Source organism: Notolepis coatsorum (genome assembly GCF_963971535.1).
Source record: "Notolepis coatsorum genome assembly, chromosome: 13".
Taxonomy (NCBI): Eukaryota; Metazoa; Chordata; class Actinopteri; order Aulopiformes; family Paralepididae; genus Notolepis; species Notolepis coatsorum.
In genome coordinates, this window is record NC_140177.1 from 60,765,779 (window position 1) to 60,783,352 (window position 17,574).

General features: G+C 41.1%; 1 protein-coding gene across 3 annotated transcripts in view; it reads right to left on the reverse strand.

The window, feature by feature from the left end:
- Positions 1 to 17,574, reverse strand: part of arhgap21b (Rho GTPase activating protein 21b) — a 109,362-nt gene that overhangs the window by 67,179 nt on the left and 24,609 nt on the right. For all 3 annotated transcript variants that reach the window (XM_084328079.1, XM_084328080.1, XM_084328078.1), the window contains exons 3-4: positions 16,290 to 16,472; positions 14,514 to 14,535 (exon numbers count right to left, since the gene is read on the reverse strand). In XM_084328079.1, the coding sequence (XP_084184205.1) occupies positions 14,514 to 14,535; positions 16,290 to 16,472 (205 nt within the window). The remainder of the gene's footprint in view (positions 1 to 14,513; positions 14,536 to 16,289; positions 16,473 to 17,574) is intronic.

A 17,574-nucleotide genomic window follows, 5' to 3' on the forward strand; every position in this document is an offset into this window, starting at 1 on the left:
ACGAGGTCTAGGCAATAGCCAACTGTAAACTTCAAAAACTAAAAACATCTCACCATGTGGACATTTTTCACTTCTTTCACACTCAATCAATGACTCAAGGAGTTTCCCTTCCATTGTAGCAAAAGCAATATTTTTGGGGGTTTTCAGACATGTACACACACCCACACACCACACACACGGAGTTCAATGATTAAACAAAAAAATTATTTGATTCAATTAGGATTATTAAACAAAGATATGATGCATGGCTGAAGTGCAAGTTAAGAACAACTCGTTTTGAATACAGCTTCAACAAGTTATGTTGTTGTTTCCCAAAATGGGTCGCGGACCCGTTTTTATTGGGTCGCCAATAAAAAGTAAAAATATATATATATATTCAATTTAAATTTACGCTGTAGATGTGTTGGTTCAGTTTGGCACCACATACTTATGTGAATCTGGGTTTTCTACTCTAGCATACACAGACTAAATGCTCAGCATGACCTCAGAATAGCACTTTCAAAAACCAAGCCAAGAATAGATCTGCTGGTTGAAAACTTCAACCAACAACATACCTCTCATTAGATTTCATTGTGCCATAGATGAAATATTATACCCATTCTATCATGAAGAATTTTTAAATAAGTCAGTACAAATTAATCAGAATGTTGCTCAATGTTGGGGTTTAAGGTTGAGGGACTGAGGGAGGGGGTAAGAAATGGAGTTGAAAAAGGGGTGAGAAATAGAAAGGAGAGTAGAACATGTTTGTTCATTTAAAAGTGTTACAAAATTGTATGTTATGAGGTGGTGACCAATTTAACATTACACTCTGATTATTGCTGTGATGTACTTTTATAATTAAATAAATACATTTCATATACATTTGAAATTCATAGTTTGTTGTGTTCTTTATCAGTAGTTTATAAATGTATGTTATGGCAATTCATTTTTTTTTTATCTACTTTTTCTCCCCATTTTTCTATATTTCTCCCGTCCCCAATTTCGTATTGTCCAATTCTACCCTCCCCTGTCTCGAACGTTGTTAGGCCATGCCTCCCACAAGCCGGCTGCAATGTGGACGACGCCTTGCATCACGTGTCCCCTCCGGTACTCGAGGAGGCAGCCGTCGCATCTTTTCACCTGCACAGCGCGATCTCTCAGCGGTGAGGGTCTGCGTGGGAGGGACACGCCGCTTCCTGATTCTACTGCGCAGGCGCACCAACCGACCTGTAGGAGTCGCTGTCCACAACGTTCGATCCCCACCCACCAGCTTCCCACCCCCTAATACTGCCAATTGTATTAGTATGAACGACCAGCCAAGCTGGTAGCAACGCCGAGAGCTGGGCTCGAACCCAGCATCTCCTGCGTTTGTGGCAAGCGCCTTGCCCACTGCGCCACCTAGCCGCTCTGTTATGGCAATTCATGATGTATTTTTGTAAGTTTGGGTCCCGGGGAAACACCAAATTTCTCTTTTGGGTCTCGAGCTGAAAAAGTTTGGGAACCCCTGGTCTACACCAAAGTGAGACTACTCTTCCTCGGGTCCAAACATTAAAAATACAAACACAAAAAAATTAAAATATAAAACCACAAACATTGAAGTACTCACAAGAAAACATCACAACAAACAAAACAGTGAATAAAAGCTCACTCAATATTCATAAGTTAGATATCACAATTCTCCAACCATAAAATACAAATGACATAGTCAGTCCATAAGAACAAAACAGTTCAAAATCATTTATATGATAATATAGCATAAAGTCACCAATCACCTTTATATTCCCATACTAATTTCCATAATAAGTCAATGACCAAAATTTAACTCATTATTCATGAGCGCAATTTTAAACTTTTTTTTATAAATTCATAAATTTGTTCCTTACCATAGTTATATTTCTGGGTATTTTATTCCAATAAGCAACTGCTCTATACATTACTGTATTTTTCAGAGCATTTGTTTTTGGTAGAGGTAAAGTAAAGCATGAATCTAATGCTTGCCTTGTGCTATATCCATGTCTCATATTAGTTGGGTACAGTTGAGTGCAAACTGTACTCACATTTGCTGTACCATTAGTAAACAGATTTCTACACCTTCTGATCATTGAAGTACCACAGCCCATCTTAGCCACCATATTGCTAATGTGTTTCGACCAAGAAAGTGTTTCTATTTAATCACCCAGCAGTTTTGCCTCACTGACCTGTTCGTTATCAGCACAGTTCAGAACTAGATTTTATTTAGGATTTGATCTAGATGTATATTTTGAGGCTATCATTATACTCTTGGTTTTTGCAACATTCAACTTAAACTTATTTTCACTTAACCAGTTGGAAATTAGCACTCTCTCATCTTGCAATAACCTATTAACAGACTCAGATTTTTCCACCGCTACGTACACTGTAGTATCATCTGCATAGATCTCCATTGATGCATTATTAAGTACTAATGGTAAATCATTAACGAAGATTGCATACAATAAGGGACCCAGGCAACTCCCTTGGGGCACTCCGGCATGGAGTTCCCTCATCTCCGATAGTGTGCCATTAAACATCACGCATCACGTCTATTAAGTAAGTAATTCTTTAACAACTTAATAGCACTTTCATTGAATTTATAAGCTGAAAGTTTCATGAGCAGAAGATCATGATCTATAATGTCGAATGCAGCGCTAAAATCCAGAAGCACAGCACCCACCATTGACTTCCTATCAATATGTTTAAGCCAGTTATCAGTCAGCGATGCGAGTGCTGTGGAGTAGCCAGCTGTGTATGCGTGTTGGTGTTCTGAATTGATTCTGTTCCCATACAATGTAGCATAACTACAACTGGTCTGGTTAGCTCGCTAACATTAGCTAGTTAACTTAATGTAGTACAGCTACTTTAGGTTTTAAGCCAACATGGTTTCAACAACAATAGAGTCAGATGGAACTTTAAGCAATGAAAATAATTTAAATGCTGTGTAATGTTACTGCTGGAGGCATTTTGGTAGCTGGCTCAGGCGATCAGACTGTCGGAAACTATCCAACTTTGTTGCCAAGCAGTAAAAGAACGACGGCTGTCTCAATGATCGTGTGAGTTACCAAAAGTATTCCCTTGCATATTAGCAGCTTTTAGCCACTTGATACAGGATTCATATGTCTCCTTCGGTTTCAATGTTGAATATGTGTGGTCCATGATTTCTCATCTTACTTAGATTAAATCTACAGGCAACATTAGCCAGCTGGTAATGATGTTGAGGGCTGCACAGGAAGACCATTGTCTTTGACAGAAATATCCATCAATATCTTTGCAATATTGTTGGCTGGACCAGCGGGGGCCTGCGCTACAGATGAGCATCTGAGCATCTGGACATCTAACATGGTGCACTAGATTGGAGCATTGGAGTCCGCAAGTGGCCAAACACGAAATGTCTAACAGTTTCAGGCTACGTAACAGGTCACGTGAATCTTGTGTTGCATCCAATCTAGCACCAAAACAGCATTTGTGTGCGTTAGATTTGGGCTATAAGGTGATGTTATCATTTACCTATTGTGTATGTGGCCACGATAATGGCCCTCACGTGTCCCCAATAACAGAACGATATTCAATTATGCAACACCTTATGAATCTTGTGTTAGTCAATCTCTCTTTCCTTTTCTCTCTTGCTTTCTCTATGCTTCACTGCATTGTTGTAGCCTATGAAAACAAAATATTATGCTAAATAAATCTACGTTATCCCACAGCCTAACTTTGGAAATATGTCAGCTCTCGTTAACAGAAATAATGCAAATGTGCCTAACGTCGCAGTCAATGGTAGTGAAACTGTACGAGGGCAGTTACTAACGTTAGGTACATTGGGAAAGAAATTGTTTCTATCCATACAGTTGAAGAAGCCAGTTTCAAGGAAATGATAAATACATTGTGTTATGTTCAAGAATGAGGAAGCTGATGTTAACTTTAGCCTAGAGCTGTGTTTAGTCTCTTTTCACTTAACATTTACACTGAACTCTCGAGTCCCCCCTACGGTAGCCTCCTAGCTCTGCAAACTGCACAACATAAAATAATATGGTAACCTATAATAGGGCTGGGTGATTAAGTAAGGGATAATGTATAGCTACGAGGTCATCGTCGCAAAATAATTGACAGACACTGCGTTCTGGAACACAGAGGGGCAGCCGAGGTGTTCTAAACGCAGTGAAGGTCAATTACTTTGCGACAATGACCGAGTATATACATTATCCCGCTTATTACAGGGCTAACTTACTAAGAATATACGTAATTCATTTTACACCATCGACAAGATCAGATCAAATGCAGACGCGGTTGTTCTGTTGCTCCTCTGGCGTTGGAGGAAATATCACAATGGGCTTGATTACACCTGATGCAGTGCAGCTGTGCATATGGTAAAGCGGAGTCTATTTAGGTTTGAATCTCGCAGTGTCAACGTATACATTATCCCGCTTATTACAGGGCTAACTTACCAACAATATAATTCATTTTACACCATCGACAAGACGAGATCAAATGCATGGTCTACTGTCGAGACCTGCCTCGGACAGGCGCTGCACAGCCGTGCTCCGCAGGCTGTGCATGGTATAACGCTGCGAGAGTCCGGCTGCGAGGCTATCTTTCCCCTAACAGGGGTCATTATTGCGCGTTGCCCATAGCAGGGGTGAATTATCGAGAAATAATTGACCGCTGCTAGGGGCAACGGAGCACTATTGACCAATCACAATCAAGCATTTTGGCGAATGTTAAAACGCCATGTAATAATCAAATTTAAATTATGATTTTGGCTTCCCACGATCATGAAAACAAGATACAACTATTATTGTGCTGCATGCCATGTTGCTCTCATTTAGTTTGTTTGATTAGGATTTTTTCCCATAATTGAGCAGCCCTAATTCATAGGCACAAACAATTCCATAAGGCACGAACAACTGAGTCTATATTCTAACGGAACGATCACCAACTGAGAAGGTTTAGTCAAGGTTTGAGGAAACAACACATTGGATTCACAATACATTTACATTTACAATATGACTTACCAAGCCACAGATAACATTATGTTCTTTCAGATGTAAAAAAGACAGTCAGGATTGTTCTATGTACTGACCAGACATGTAGGATAGTTCTATGTACTGACCAGACATGTAGGATAGTTCTATGTACTGACCACAGATATGTAGGATAGTTCTATGTACTGACCACAGATATGTAGGATAGTTCTATGTACTGACCACAGACATGTAGGATAGTTCTATGAGTGGGCGCCCAAGTGGCGAACCACGTAATGCACTGCGTCGCGGTACGGCCGACCCAGGTTCGATTCCCGGACCCGGCGTTCTTCGCCGAATGTCTTCCCCTGCTCTGTCTCCCATTTCCTCCTCTCTCTCTACCGGACTGCCCGGTAGTAAGAACGCAATAAAAATCTACAAAAAAAAACATTAAAAAAAGGATAGTTCTATGTACTGACCACAGACATGTAGGATAGTTCTATGCACTGAACACAGACATGTAGGATAGTTCTATGCACTGAACACAGACATGTAGGATAGTTCTATGCACTGAACACAGACATGTAGGATAGTTATATGCACTGACCACAGACATGTAGGATAGTTATATGCACGGACAACAGACATGTAGGATATAGAATAGTTATATGCACTGACCACAGACATGTAGGATAGTTATATGCACTGACCACAGACATGTAGGATAGTTCCATGTACAGACTAGGGCTAGGCGATATGGCCAAAAACGTTATTGCGATAAAATTATAAAATTATTTTCATATAATTCGATATCGATAATTATCGTCGATATAATTTCTTATGCCCGGCGCCGATGGACGGGCTATTAATAGAGTTGTTTTGCTGCTGCGAATGTCTCGAGTTGATGTCGTCATCAGTCCGTGCACGTTAGCAGTTAGCCAGAGCAAGCGGTGTATCCCATGACAATGTACTAACTATCACCATAAAATACTCCGTTCCGCCCCAATACATTGCAACGACGTCCACCGCATACCCCACACTACTCTAACCGTGGCCTCAGAATTCACGGCACGTAAACTATAAAATAGCGGCGTGCAAGCTAATTATCCTAGCCAGCCTTGTTTACTACCCAGAGGCAGCGGTAGCGGGTCTCCTTCGCTGTCGGCCATCTCCTTCACTGATTGGTTGTTAGTGCGTGTGCTCATATCCAAGCTTGGAAAATCGATATATCGAAACTTTGCGACCACGTTTCATGTTTATTTCGAGGAAATAATTTATCACGATAGTTATCGTTATCGTTTTATCGCCCAGCCCTAGTACAGACATGTGGTCAAGTATCTATTTACAGTACTATTATATCCCATCACTGCCCACTTTATCAATTCTGATGGAAGCTGGAATCAAAATGCTTTAAACTTCTGAGATTGTAACATTAGCAGCTTTGTAGCAAAGGCCTGTGTCAAGCAACAAGAATAAGACTTCCAGCCAGATTAATTATTTTTATATAAAAGATGCAACGTGTTTTTTCAGCTTTTTTGGGGGACCAAAATATAATTTGTCATTGTTTTTCTTAAAACAATATTGTCAGTAGCGGAACTTCAATACTGCACAAGCCTAGTGAAGAAAGTTCTATGTTTTTCAATGTGTATATAATGTATATATATATATCGGTGGGTGACAGCATTTACTCAGACGGATCTATAGATCTTAAAAGTAGCCGGCAGCCCGTTCTGTGTCTCCACGATAGCAAGCAGGGTGTGTATCTCCGAGGTCATTCGGCAGCCTGTTAACATAAACACTGAGCAGGCAGGATTGGTCAGAGAGAACAATGGAGAGTTTGACATCGATAGAACCATGCTAAAGGTGAAGATCAGTTGCCATGGCAGTGCGTCACATAGTAACAAGGAATGGGGGCGGGCCCCCGTTGCTAGGGAGAAGACGTTATGATGAGTTTCTTCCGGGTAAGTTTAGACTAAGACACAAGGTGGAATGGAGCAGTCGAGTTGACAGAGACTTTGAAATCCCTCCTCACCCTCGCCGGGTGGGGGAGGGGAAATATGCCACATCATCACATCATGCATGGCTACGACGAGAGAGAGAGAGAGAGAGAGAGAGAGAGAGAGAGAGAGAGAGAGAGAGAGAGAGAGAGAGAGAGAGAGAGAGAGAGAGAGAGAGAGAGAGAGAGAGAGAGAGAGAGAGAGAGAGAGAGAGAGAGAGAGAGAGAGAGAGAGAGAGAGAGAGAGAGAGAGAGAGAGAGAGAGAGAGAGAGAGAGAGAGAGAGAGAGAGAGAGAGAGAGAGAGCCATTGGATTGAAGAGAATTAAGACTGAACAAGGACAATACAGAACGGTGTTTCCATCTAGTACTGAGGCTATGTTTATGAAAATAAACATGAGGATCTGAGGAAAGAGATCACGTTGCAGTCGTTTCTTATGACTAACGGATGTACTAACAGGTGTTGAAAGAAAACACAACGCAGGACAGGGAGAGTCACGAAGGAGATGACGAGATGAGATTGGCTGATTACAGAAACATCTAACAAACTTGGTGCCGTGACCCGGATTTTGCAAAACAGACTTTTCAATGGGGTGACGAGTGAACAACAGCCAGCGTGTGGGAGAATCATGGACTCGAGCCAAGCCGGCAAGCGAGGCCAGCCAACCATGGAAGAGAGTCGATTAGAGCGGTCATGAGGAGCGAGCAACCAGTGGGTGTAGAAGAAAAGGTTAGTTCACTTGCATGCATGGTTATAGTCGTTTAAGCCAAAATAAAGAATGGTGCATCCGTAAAAATAATTAACGACACACCTAGGCCAGCTGTCATCATATGTATTTTGAAGACAGAGATATGGATGAGTGCTCTGGCAGGAGGGGGTGATGCGTGTGTGGAAGAGAGCAGAGAGAGCGGCAGAGAGGTATCATCTAAAAGAAAACAAAACAGAGCCACAGATGGCTTGGGGAAAGCAAAATGAAGCAGAATGAGTGTAAAAGCTAGATGAGGAGAGAGGAGGGACGGCTTAGAGACGGAAAAAAGACTGTTATGGCAGGATACGGTGCCTTAAAATGGCGGTGTGGTCTCAGAGACGGCCGGGACTGTCATGACAGGAGAGACAGGGCCTGATGGGGGTTTACCTTAAAGTGCGTAATATGTTTATCAGGCAGGAATTTTTTGTCCGAGATAGCGTCCCCTTTTAGGTAGATAGGATGACGGAGATGAGAGAAAACAGCTGTGATTGTTGGGGCTTCGGAGCGGAGCTTTAGAGAAAGAATGTCGACAAAATGGCAGCAAGGCGTGATCTTCCACATCAGCAAAACTGTCAAATCAGAACAGCTTAGTTGAGTGAGGGAAGATCTCGTGAACTCGAGACTAGACTGATGAGTCAATATGGTAATTAGAGACACAGACCCATTGATATGAACCCCTATTGCTATAAAACAATGCTAAATACTGGAAAAAGCCATTTATAATGCATGTCCCCTTTAACAAGCCAACAGTGACAAGACCTATTTTGTCTAGGAGTAGCACGGGATGAGGCAGAGCTGTTGGGCAAGGTGTGTGCATGTAGGCAGTGGTGTGTGTAAGCACTAGGCAGTTAGGCAGTAGGGCTGTCACTTTAACAAAATTTGAAATTCATTGCAGAATTGTAGACAAGTTCAAATTCTAATTCCAGTGTTAAAAAAAAGAAAGAAAGTCTAAGCTATTTTCAACGTTTTGGCAACTTTTTATTGTGTTTTATGGTATGTTTTGTATTATTCTTTTCAGCACAGTCTCACCTATATGAGCTGACCGTTTGTTTTCATATACTGTACAACACAAAAACGATTTTAGAAGATGTGTTTTTCTACTATGAGGCTGAGCAAATGTAAACATGCTCCTGAAGCATTAGAAACAATGAAAATGTGCCCTCAGGTTGCCTATGTAGAAACAATTATATGTATAAACAATTATTTTCTTACCTTGCCACATAATCCTCTTCTGAAACGGCACAAAACTCCAAACGCACTCCAAAAGACCGACAACTAGCGTGATCACTAGTGTGATCAAAAACAGCGAAGATAATAATACAAATAGAGTACAATTTACGCACGCGTAAAACCTTATTTAGCATCGAATTTAAATTATCCAGTTTCAATTATTTCTTGGGCTATCAACACCAAATAAAAACGAGCTACTATGTAAGGTTAGTTTCAGGTCTGCTCTTTCGATGAGCATTCCGGAAATTCGCTGCCAGACCTCGTCAAACAAATGACATCACTTGGTCACGCCGGCAAGCTGGTCGACTCCTGAGATATATTAAAATTTAAAAAGACTAAAAATAACCATGACCAGCAATTATTTGGAATACGCGTTTTACAGTTTTTTTTACCGGTATCCTTATTTTTTTAAGTTATTATTATAATCTATATATTTTTTTTTCCTTCTTGAATTTCTGCCTTCAAGTTCGAATCTCGTGTTTTTCTGTAAATTCTAAATTAAATTTGAAATTCGGAAATAATGTGACAGCCCTGGTAGGCAGTGGTGTGTGTGTAGGCAGTGGTGTGTGTGTGTGTGTAGGCACCAGTGTTAATTTTGGCAGCTATTTTAATTTTAGTTTTAGTCTTAATCATGTGTCAAATGCTCCTTTTTCGTTTATCATATTTACCGGTAGTCACCTTAGTTTATTTTTTGTTTAGTCAGTTTTAGTCAACTACAGGTCTGAGCATTTTAGTCTTAGTCAGTTTTAGTCTTGATTTTGTCGTTTTTGTTTTAGTCTAGATTTAGTCGCAGAAAACGGATGACATTTTTGTCTAGTTTTCGTTAATGAAAAAAACTACAGTCAGTCAAATTTACATTAATTTCTATTGGTATCATAGATTCATGTAGACGCCCCTCTCCCCACTCCCCCCATAACGTAATGAGTTAAAGATGTAAACAGTTAAAGACCCTCACCAGTCTTAAAATAACAAAAACAGTCAAGTGAACCAAACGTTTCCACAGCCCATGTGAAGCAGACATATTGTACAAAAAGAATATATATATACTAGTGCTGTCAGGCGATTACATTTTTTTATCTAATTAATTACAGGATTTGTAATTAATTAATCTAATTAATCGCATTTTAATCGCATAACCATTTTATGCCTGATATTCTATATTCTATAATCATATTTCAAATTGCATGTGTCCGGATGGCAGAATTCAGTACTGTATCTACAAAACCTTCTGTTTAATCATCTTCCATCTATTAATTTGCTTAGATTTTTCAGGTCTGGTCAATTTGAGCATAGTGTTATTCACAGTCAAAGATAAAAAAAAAATGTTATTGATATTTCATTACAATTTACTCAAGCCTAGTAACAGACACAGTATTTCTGACACTGGGAATACATTCCCTGAGATCCATATACGTCCCTAGAATCAGATACCAAGAACATGCAAATGGACCATATAAAAAAAAGTCTGTAATGTGTATTCTACGTTCTTATGGAATGAATGAGATAAAAAAAAAAGTTATTAAAAAAAAAAAAAAAAATTGTAATTAATTTTGAGTTAATTTTCATAACGCGATAATTTGCTGTGTAATTAATTAATCTAATTAACGCGATAAACTGACAGCCCTAATATATACATATAGAGCATAGAAGTGCTCCACATATATACACCATTAGGGTTGGGCACCGAAAACCGGTTCTAATAGGAACCGGTTCCTACATTTATTTAAAAAAAATTTACTTTGTTAATTAATACCCTAGTTACAGTACAGCAACCAAATTAAACTGTATCAAGTCAACTAAAAATGTGAATAGTATGAAAAAAAATTAAATAAAAAAAAAAAAAAAATCTCCTGCAATTACCATTGAAATGCCATCGCCTTTTAACATGGGGATACGTGGCTGTGTTTGCAGGCCTAAAGCTATATTATAGCTATGGATCTAATAATATAGTCGATTGTCATTGAGTTTCTTCCGGTCAAGATGCAAAAAACAGATAATTTTACCATACATACATTTCCGTTTTATACCGTCGTGAATATGAGTGTAGTTCAGTGGAGGTTATTCAATGACAACACGTGAAGCACAAATTCACTCATAATTATTATTAATTTTCATATATATATATATTCTTTTTAAATTATTATTGTTAGAAATGTTTCTCTGTAAAAAAAATGCCAGTGAATAAATTTTTTCTTCAAAAATGGCCAAGTGACCGCTCTGAGCCCTGCTCCCATACTGCACTAGTAATGGAGAGCTGTCAATCACTTAGTGCAACACACTGCAACTATCCTGCACGGGCTGACCTTATGAATATAATAGCCAATCAAAATAGGCTATTAACGTCATCTAAGCCCGGTCCGTGCAGTATTGCGCTTACCATTCACGAACGGTTTGCCTTCGTGATTGACAGTCTTGAAATCCAATCAGAGAATGGTGCCAGCTAATGCTACGCGGAACTGCATAGACCCTATTGACTGTGGCGGGGCGGCGCCAGTGAGTCCAGTGTAGTAGTTTCGATTCAGTGCGTCAGCTTAGCTAGGCTTGTGGTTCGGTAATAACAAGATATAAGAAGTGTATTCTCAGGAGTTGGAGAGATCAGCACGAGATACTGTACATTACTGACAGTGTTGGATTTGGATTTATATGGAGTCTGGACACACTTTATCAAGCCCTGCCGGTGTTGCCGACAAAAGCTTCTCAAAGGGTTAACGCGACGGCTCGAGGCTCGTTCCAACCTGATGCGCAACCAAACAACAAGTGAGTCTAATGTACTGTTCTGTAGTTACTGAAACTGATTGAATATGGCATGTCAAGATTCAAGAGGTTTATTTGTGACATACATGATATTTGATACACATAAGTGCAGTGAGGTGACGTCTGATATGAGTGAGTGGCGCAATATATATCTCTTTCTTTCTCTTTCTCTCTCTCGCTCGCTCTATCTCGCTCTCTCCCCGTCTATCTCGCTCTCTCTTTCTCCCTCTCTCTCTCACTGCCTCTCTCCTCTCGCTCTCTCTCTCTCTCCCCCCGTCTATACCGCTCTCTCTCCCTCCCTCTTTCTCTCTCCCTCTCTCACGCAGTACGGCGTTGACTGGAATAAAAAAATTACCCACGTAATTGTCCATAAAACCCATCTGTGGTAGGAAGGTGGTAAATACATGTTAGATATTCCAATGTACAGTTTTGCTTGTACAGTTGTACAAGCATGTACCATTGACTCAGAATGGTCTGTTTTATTGAAATCGTCACAGCAGTATAGTTTGTTTATACTTCAGAAGTATGATATTTAAACATGGTCCCCAAAATGAATGGAAGCGAATGAGGAGCCTGACACCTGGGAGGAATGGGGGTGTTGCAGCCTTGGGGATGTTTTAAAAATATAATTTAATATATAATATAATATAATAATTTTGTGCTTCACCAAGAAATTGTCAGCAGCCGCCACTGGTGTAGTTTCAGGGTGGTCTGGTGTAATTTCCAAAATGCTTCGTAATGGCCGGCAACGTGTATTCTAGTAAAAGCATTATCGTTTCTTACCTGGACTAGCTACAGTTCTCAAATCAAATTTAGATTATCGGTATTATGTTTCATCATGGATGCATGAAAGGGGGGGGGGGGGGGGGGGGGGGGGGGGGCGCCCCTCCGTGCTTTGATCGCTACCAACGGAACACGCCACCGATCGCATGAAGGAATTTTTGGATCAACGCAATATTGATACCATTTAGCCCTTACCTTGACCAGGATCTGTCCCGAAAAGAATATTCCAATTATCTGATCGCCATTCCAAGTACTGATCGCGATCGTGTTTCCAACGTAATCCAGCAATGAACATGAACCCGGGGGGCCCGACCCTCGTCGATGCATGCGTTATAAGCGTTTGCCCTGCCCGAGTAGTTACTCCGCCTGCAGGCCGCAGATCGGCCCAGACACCAAGCCACATAGTTTCAAACGGAGTGCAATAGCGGCCGCAAGGCGGCGGTATTGGACCTTTGCGATCTCAGACCCATCCCCAGCGATAACACACAGCTGCCTGCATGTTTATGAATGGAAATAGCGAATAAAAGAAATAACGATCCAATAATGAGTATACTCATTGTTGGCGTTATTCGATTGGTGGGCTATAACGAGTATACTCGTTGTTGGCAGCCATTGAGTTAAGAAAGAGGAGACCCAGGGCTTTCGATAAGACTTCTACATTTCATAAAACTACACTACCCAGCTCACACCAGCCGCTGTCAAAGCTGCCTGACGTGAAAAAAAAATATTGATGTTATTTTCGTGATTATATCTCACGGGTCGAACAACCCTGAACGTTATTGCCATAAAATACAACGTATATTGTTTCTTTACCTTTCTGTGAACGTCTACAAAAGAACCGTGTCGCAATCTGGTGAAAAATTATATGGACATTATACAAAAGTAACTACTTACAGTCGATTTCATTCACGGTCTGTGCTGCACTGTAACGTGTGCCCGGTGGTACTGAATCCAGATTTAACTCTGCCATTGGAAAGAGGAAGGATTTGGCCCGATCCATAGATTCAGTACTGCATCTACAAAAAACCCTGTAAATCATCTGCCCTTTATTCATTTGCTTAGATTTTTAGTACACTGGATTTCAAGAAGGTGCTGAATGAGCTCAGTGGTCATTTGTCACGTCTGGTCAATGTTAGCATGGTGTTATTCACTGTCAAAGATTTATAAAAAATATATATATATAAGAATAAATTATATTCTCCTTTGGTTCATTACAATTCACTCACAAAATATTTCTGACACTGGGAATACATTCCCATACTAGATGTCCCTAGATACCAAGAACATGCAAATGGACCTTGTAGAAGTGGAGCAATCTTCCATTTACTTTTAGGCGAATTCTCAGAAAATATGGCTAGGGCTTAATTTAAGAGGTTAAAGGTGTTAAAGATAGAAATTGTATGTAGAGTAATTACATTTTTATTCATTTATTTAATAATACAACCATAGAGCTTTTAGAAAGGTGCGGAATAAAAGTATTGCCTAAATAAATCATTTCAAACGTTTTTGCGGGTCCAAAATGTATGTTGTTTACATGTTGCATGTATGTTGTATGTGTATTGTTGTATATTGTTGTGTATAGTGTGTTTTGTCTATGCCAGTGCCAAAGACACATTTCCATGTCATGCACATTTAATTGACAAATAAAGTAATCTGAATATTCTAGGCTTTGACCTAGTCTTGTTTTCATTATCCGTCAGTGTGAGGCCCAACAGTTGTGGCCCACTAAACAAATACAGGGGAAACACGTAAACCACACACAAAATCACACGCACCATATATAACCCAGGGAAAGTGAAACGTGCTGAAAAACCAGTTTCCCGATGCCTTGTCCGTGGTGAGGGAGGCAGAGACTAAACAAGAGTGGAGCAGCAGTAGAAAAGGGGAGGTCAAGTGACGCGGACCAGAACCCTTTCACGCCTCCACAAAAGGGTCAGCCTCAATGCGGCCGCTACATTGTGCCCCGGCGCCATGAGGAAGATTCATAATAAGAGGGAGCGCAGTGACTCAGCCCTGCTGAAGGGGCGGGTGAGGAGAGTTATTCAGCTTACCTCTGCGGCCGTGATCTTCCTCCTGCGGAGAGAACAAAAAAAAGACAAAGGACAACGTTAGGAGTAACTTCAGAGCTCAAGAGTTGTGGAATTTAGGTTTTGGGTTTCGCGTTGTGCTCGACTCAAGTACACAAAGTGGTAGGCAAACAGTAATTAGGCTGGATGGAACGTCTGAGCTGCGTTTATGAGAAGTTTCATTATGTGATGATGACTGGGTGGTATTGGGGGGGGGGAGTCACAACATTCAGAGGGACTTTTCTTCCCCAGCAACGATATGCAATATCTGTTTGGTTATGTAAAATCACATAGAAAATCCAATATGACATCAATGGGGAAATGAGGAAACGTGATACAGTATATCAAACCGAAACACATTTTCAACTGTTTGTCTCAACTACTTTGATTTGGTGTTTTAATTATTATTTCCCTTACCTCTAAGGCCATGGTTAGACTAGTGTATTTGTGGCGTTTTTTTATACGTTTTTGAATAAGTTTCATGTCCCTATTACACAGAAATGCGTTTTTTGGCGTTTTTTTTTTAGATACGGCTGAAACGCTAAATTGTGTTTGCGTTTTGGAGAAACGCTAAAATACGCGCCGTCAACAGCGTGTAGTCTGCACGGAGCCGTTGTTGCGAAAATGCCCATGCGCAGTAGATACCATCTGCGTGCCCTTCCGGTGACAACAGTGTGTGTGTTTGGGACATAGCTCCGTGTCCCAAATAGCTTCAGCTACCATGTGTTGTCAAGTTATTGTTATAAGGACCCCAGTCCAAGCTACAACAGTCTGCATTCCCTTAACAATTGTTTGTATTGAGCCGTATTGTATTGTACCCATATGCAATATGTTAAATAAAGTTTACATCCATTCATTCTGCTAGCATTACCGATTGCAATGAGCAGCTGGCTAACGTGAGCTATCAGGATTCAGACCCTGTTAGCTCAGAGCTCCTCTTTCAACTTAACAAGCATTAAACAAAATGGCCCAGTCATCTATTCACCTTTGTTTAATACACACAGCGTTGTCTCTAATGTTATCTAACTACTGATAGCTCGCGATATCATCAGTTTGGTGCTGGCTAAGTAGCGTGAGCTAACGTTAGCTTCTAGCCACAATGCTATATTGTTATAATGGCATACTCCATTGACGTTAGCGTGCAGCTAACAATGCTACCGATCTTTTTTTAGACTAAACTATCCGCTCTTGGTGGTCACTTGTGTTGATGTTAGTTTTGTTTCATCAACAAATGACAGGCAGAACACACAGTGAATGTATCCGTTTTGTTTATTGCACTTTTATTAGGCTTTGCTGAAAAAGAATTGCTGCATTGGGTAACTAGGCAAAAGATGGTGGCCGCCTTGTTGACATTTGCTTTGCAGGCACATTCAAGTTCTGATTGGTTGAAATTGCCTTCATGTTTGCCACCTACTGCCACCTACTGCTTTGGCAGTGTACTACATCAGTGTGCTCGGGTGACAAAAAAAAAAAAAAAAAAAAAAGGAAAGTGTGACTGGAGGCGCAAGACGTCGCGGCGAAACGCATATGACAATGATACGAAAATGAAACGAAAGGTGTAACCGCACCCTTAGTCTAGTCTTATCTGGATTGTTCTTTCTTTATTTTATTTTTTATAAACCTTTTCCCTCTTACCCTTCAAGATGCCATTATTGTTCTTAATTGACCTGCCTGGTTAAATAAAATAAAACTTCAGAAATCATTGTGAGAATTCAGATATATTTCCCAGCCCTATTTCACAACGTGACAGTGATGGTTTACCGGGAAGGGGTAGTGCACTGCCGACTCTGGCGGGTAGACGATGAAGTGGCGCAGAGTGAAGCCGAACCCCAGGGAGGTGCGGCGCAGGTGCAGGGTATTCGGCCCGGGCCACGAGAAGGGCTCCTCCTCTCCCGGGTACAACCCTGCAAACTCAGCCATGTCCCACTCCGGAGGAGGGTCATTCTGCAGCCGGGGGAGGGGGGGGGGGGGGGGGGGTGGAGGGAGGAGAGCAAAAAGAAAAGAAGAAAAAAATACATAAGATGATGATCACCATGTGTGTTTGTTTCAGGCTTTATCATTCCTCGCAGATCGTGACAGAGCGAGGATGCACCCAAATTGATTTTGGATATTTGATCAGAGGGGTTATTGGTTCGTGAGAACTTCACCGATACAAAAATCCAATACCAAAAGCTAGATTTGGGTCATAAATCAAAGCCAAATGTTTTTCTGCATTTCCCCCCCCATATGTTAGATCTCTCTGGAGAACGATTGATTAGCTTGTTGGCAGAATTCTCTGTCCAAGAAACCATTCAAAACTAATGATCCAAGTCTACATTGTTCAGTAAAAGTAATGGATCAGAAGAACTCAAAATGTCTGCTGCTGGCAGCTACTTAAAAGTTTAGTAATCACAATCCGGTGATGAAGACGTGGTTTTGGGTGCATCCTCTTCACGGAGCGACTCAGGATGCAGGCCAATACATTTCTGCTGAGGAATGTGGCTATGACACGTTAGTGAAAGTACAGAGGTCTTACGTACAGGGAGGGTGGAAACTTGTACTGGGCCTGAATTCAACAACAACACTATGTAAAACTTGCTATCTAATTAGCACGTTTCCCAAAATCCGACATAAGAATCCGACATAAGCAAATGTGCTTGAACATCCGAGTGTCAAGTCATCCACATGAAATGTAGAACGTGCTCTCCAGGGAATGGGGCCATTAAAAATTAGTGCCCCCAGTGTCAACAGTCAAATCATGGTGTCCCATTTCCAGTCGTTCTAGCGTGGTGTAGGGAGAAGGCCCCGTGGCTCTTGACACCCACCACACTATTTATAGACTCACACCTTTGTGGTACTGTGTGTAGAACCCGCCCCCCCCCCCCCCCCCCCCCCCGCCCCCCTCAAACTAGTCATTCCCTCCTGATACAAATACTGCCTGTTCCAGTACAACTTTTTCAGGATAGTCTCTGTTCAAACAGTCTTGCACTCCCACTCGACTGGAAAGCCTTTCCCTCATCCCCCTCTCAACCAACACTCCACCCGCCCCCTCTCCGCCCCACCCCAC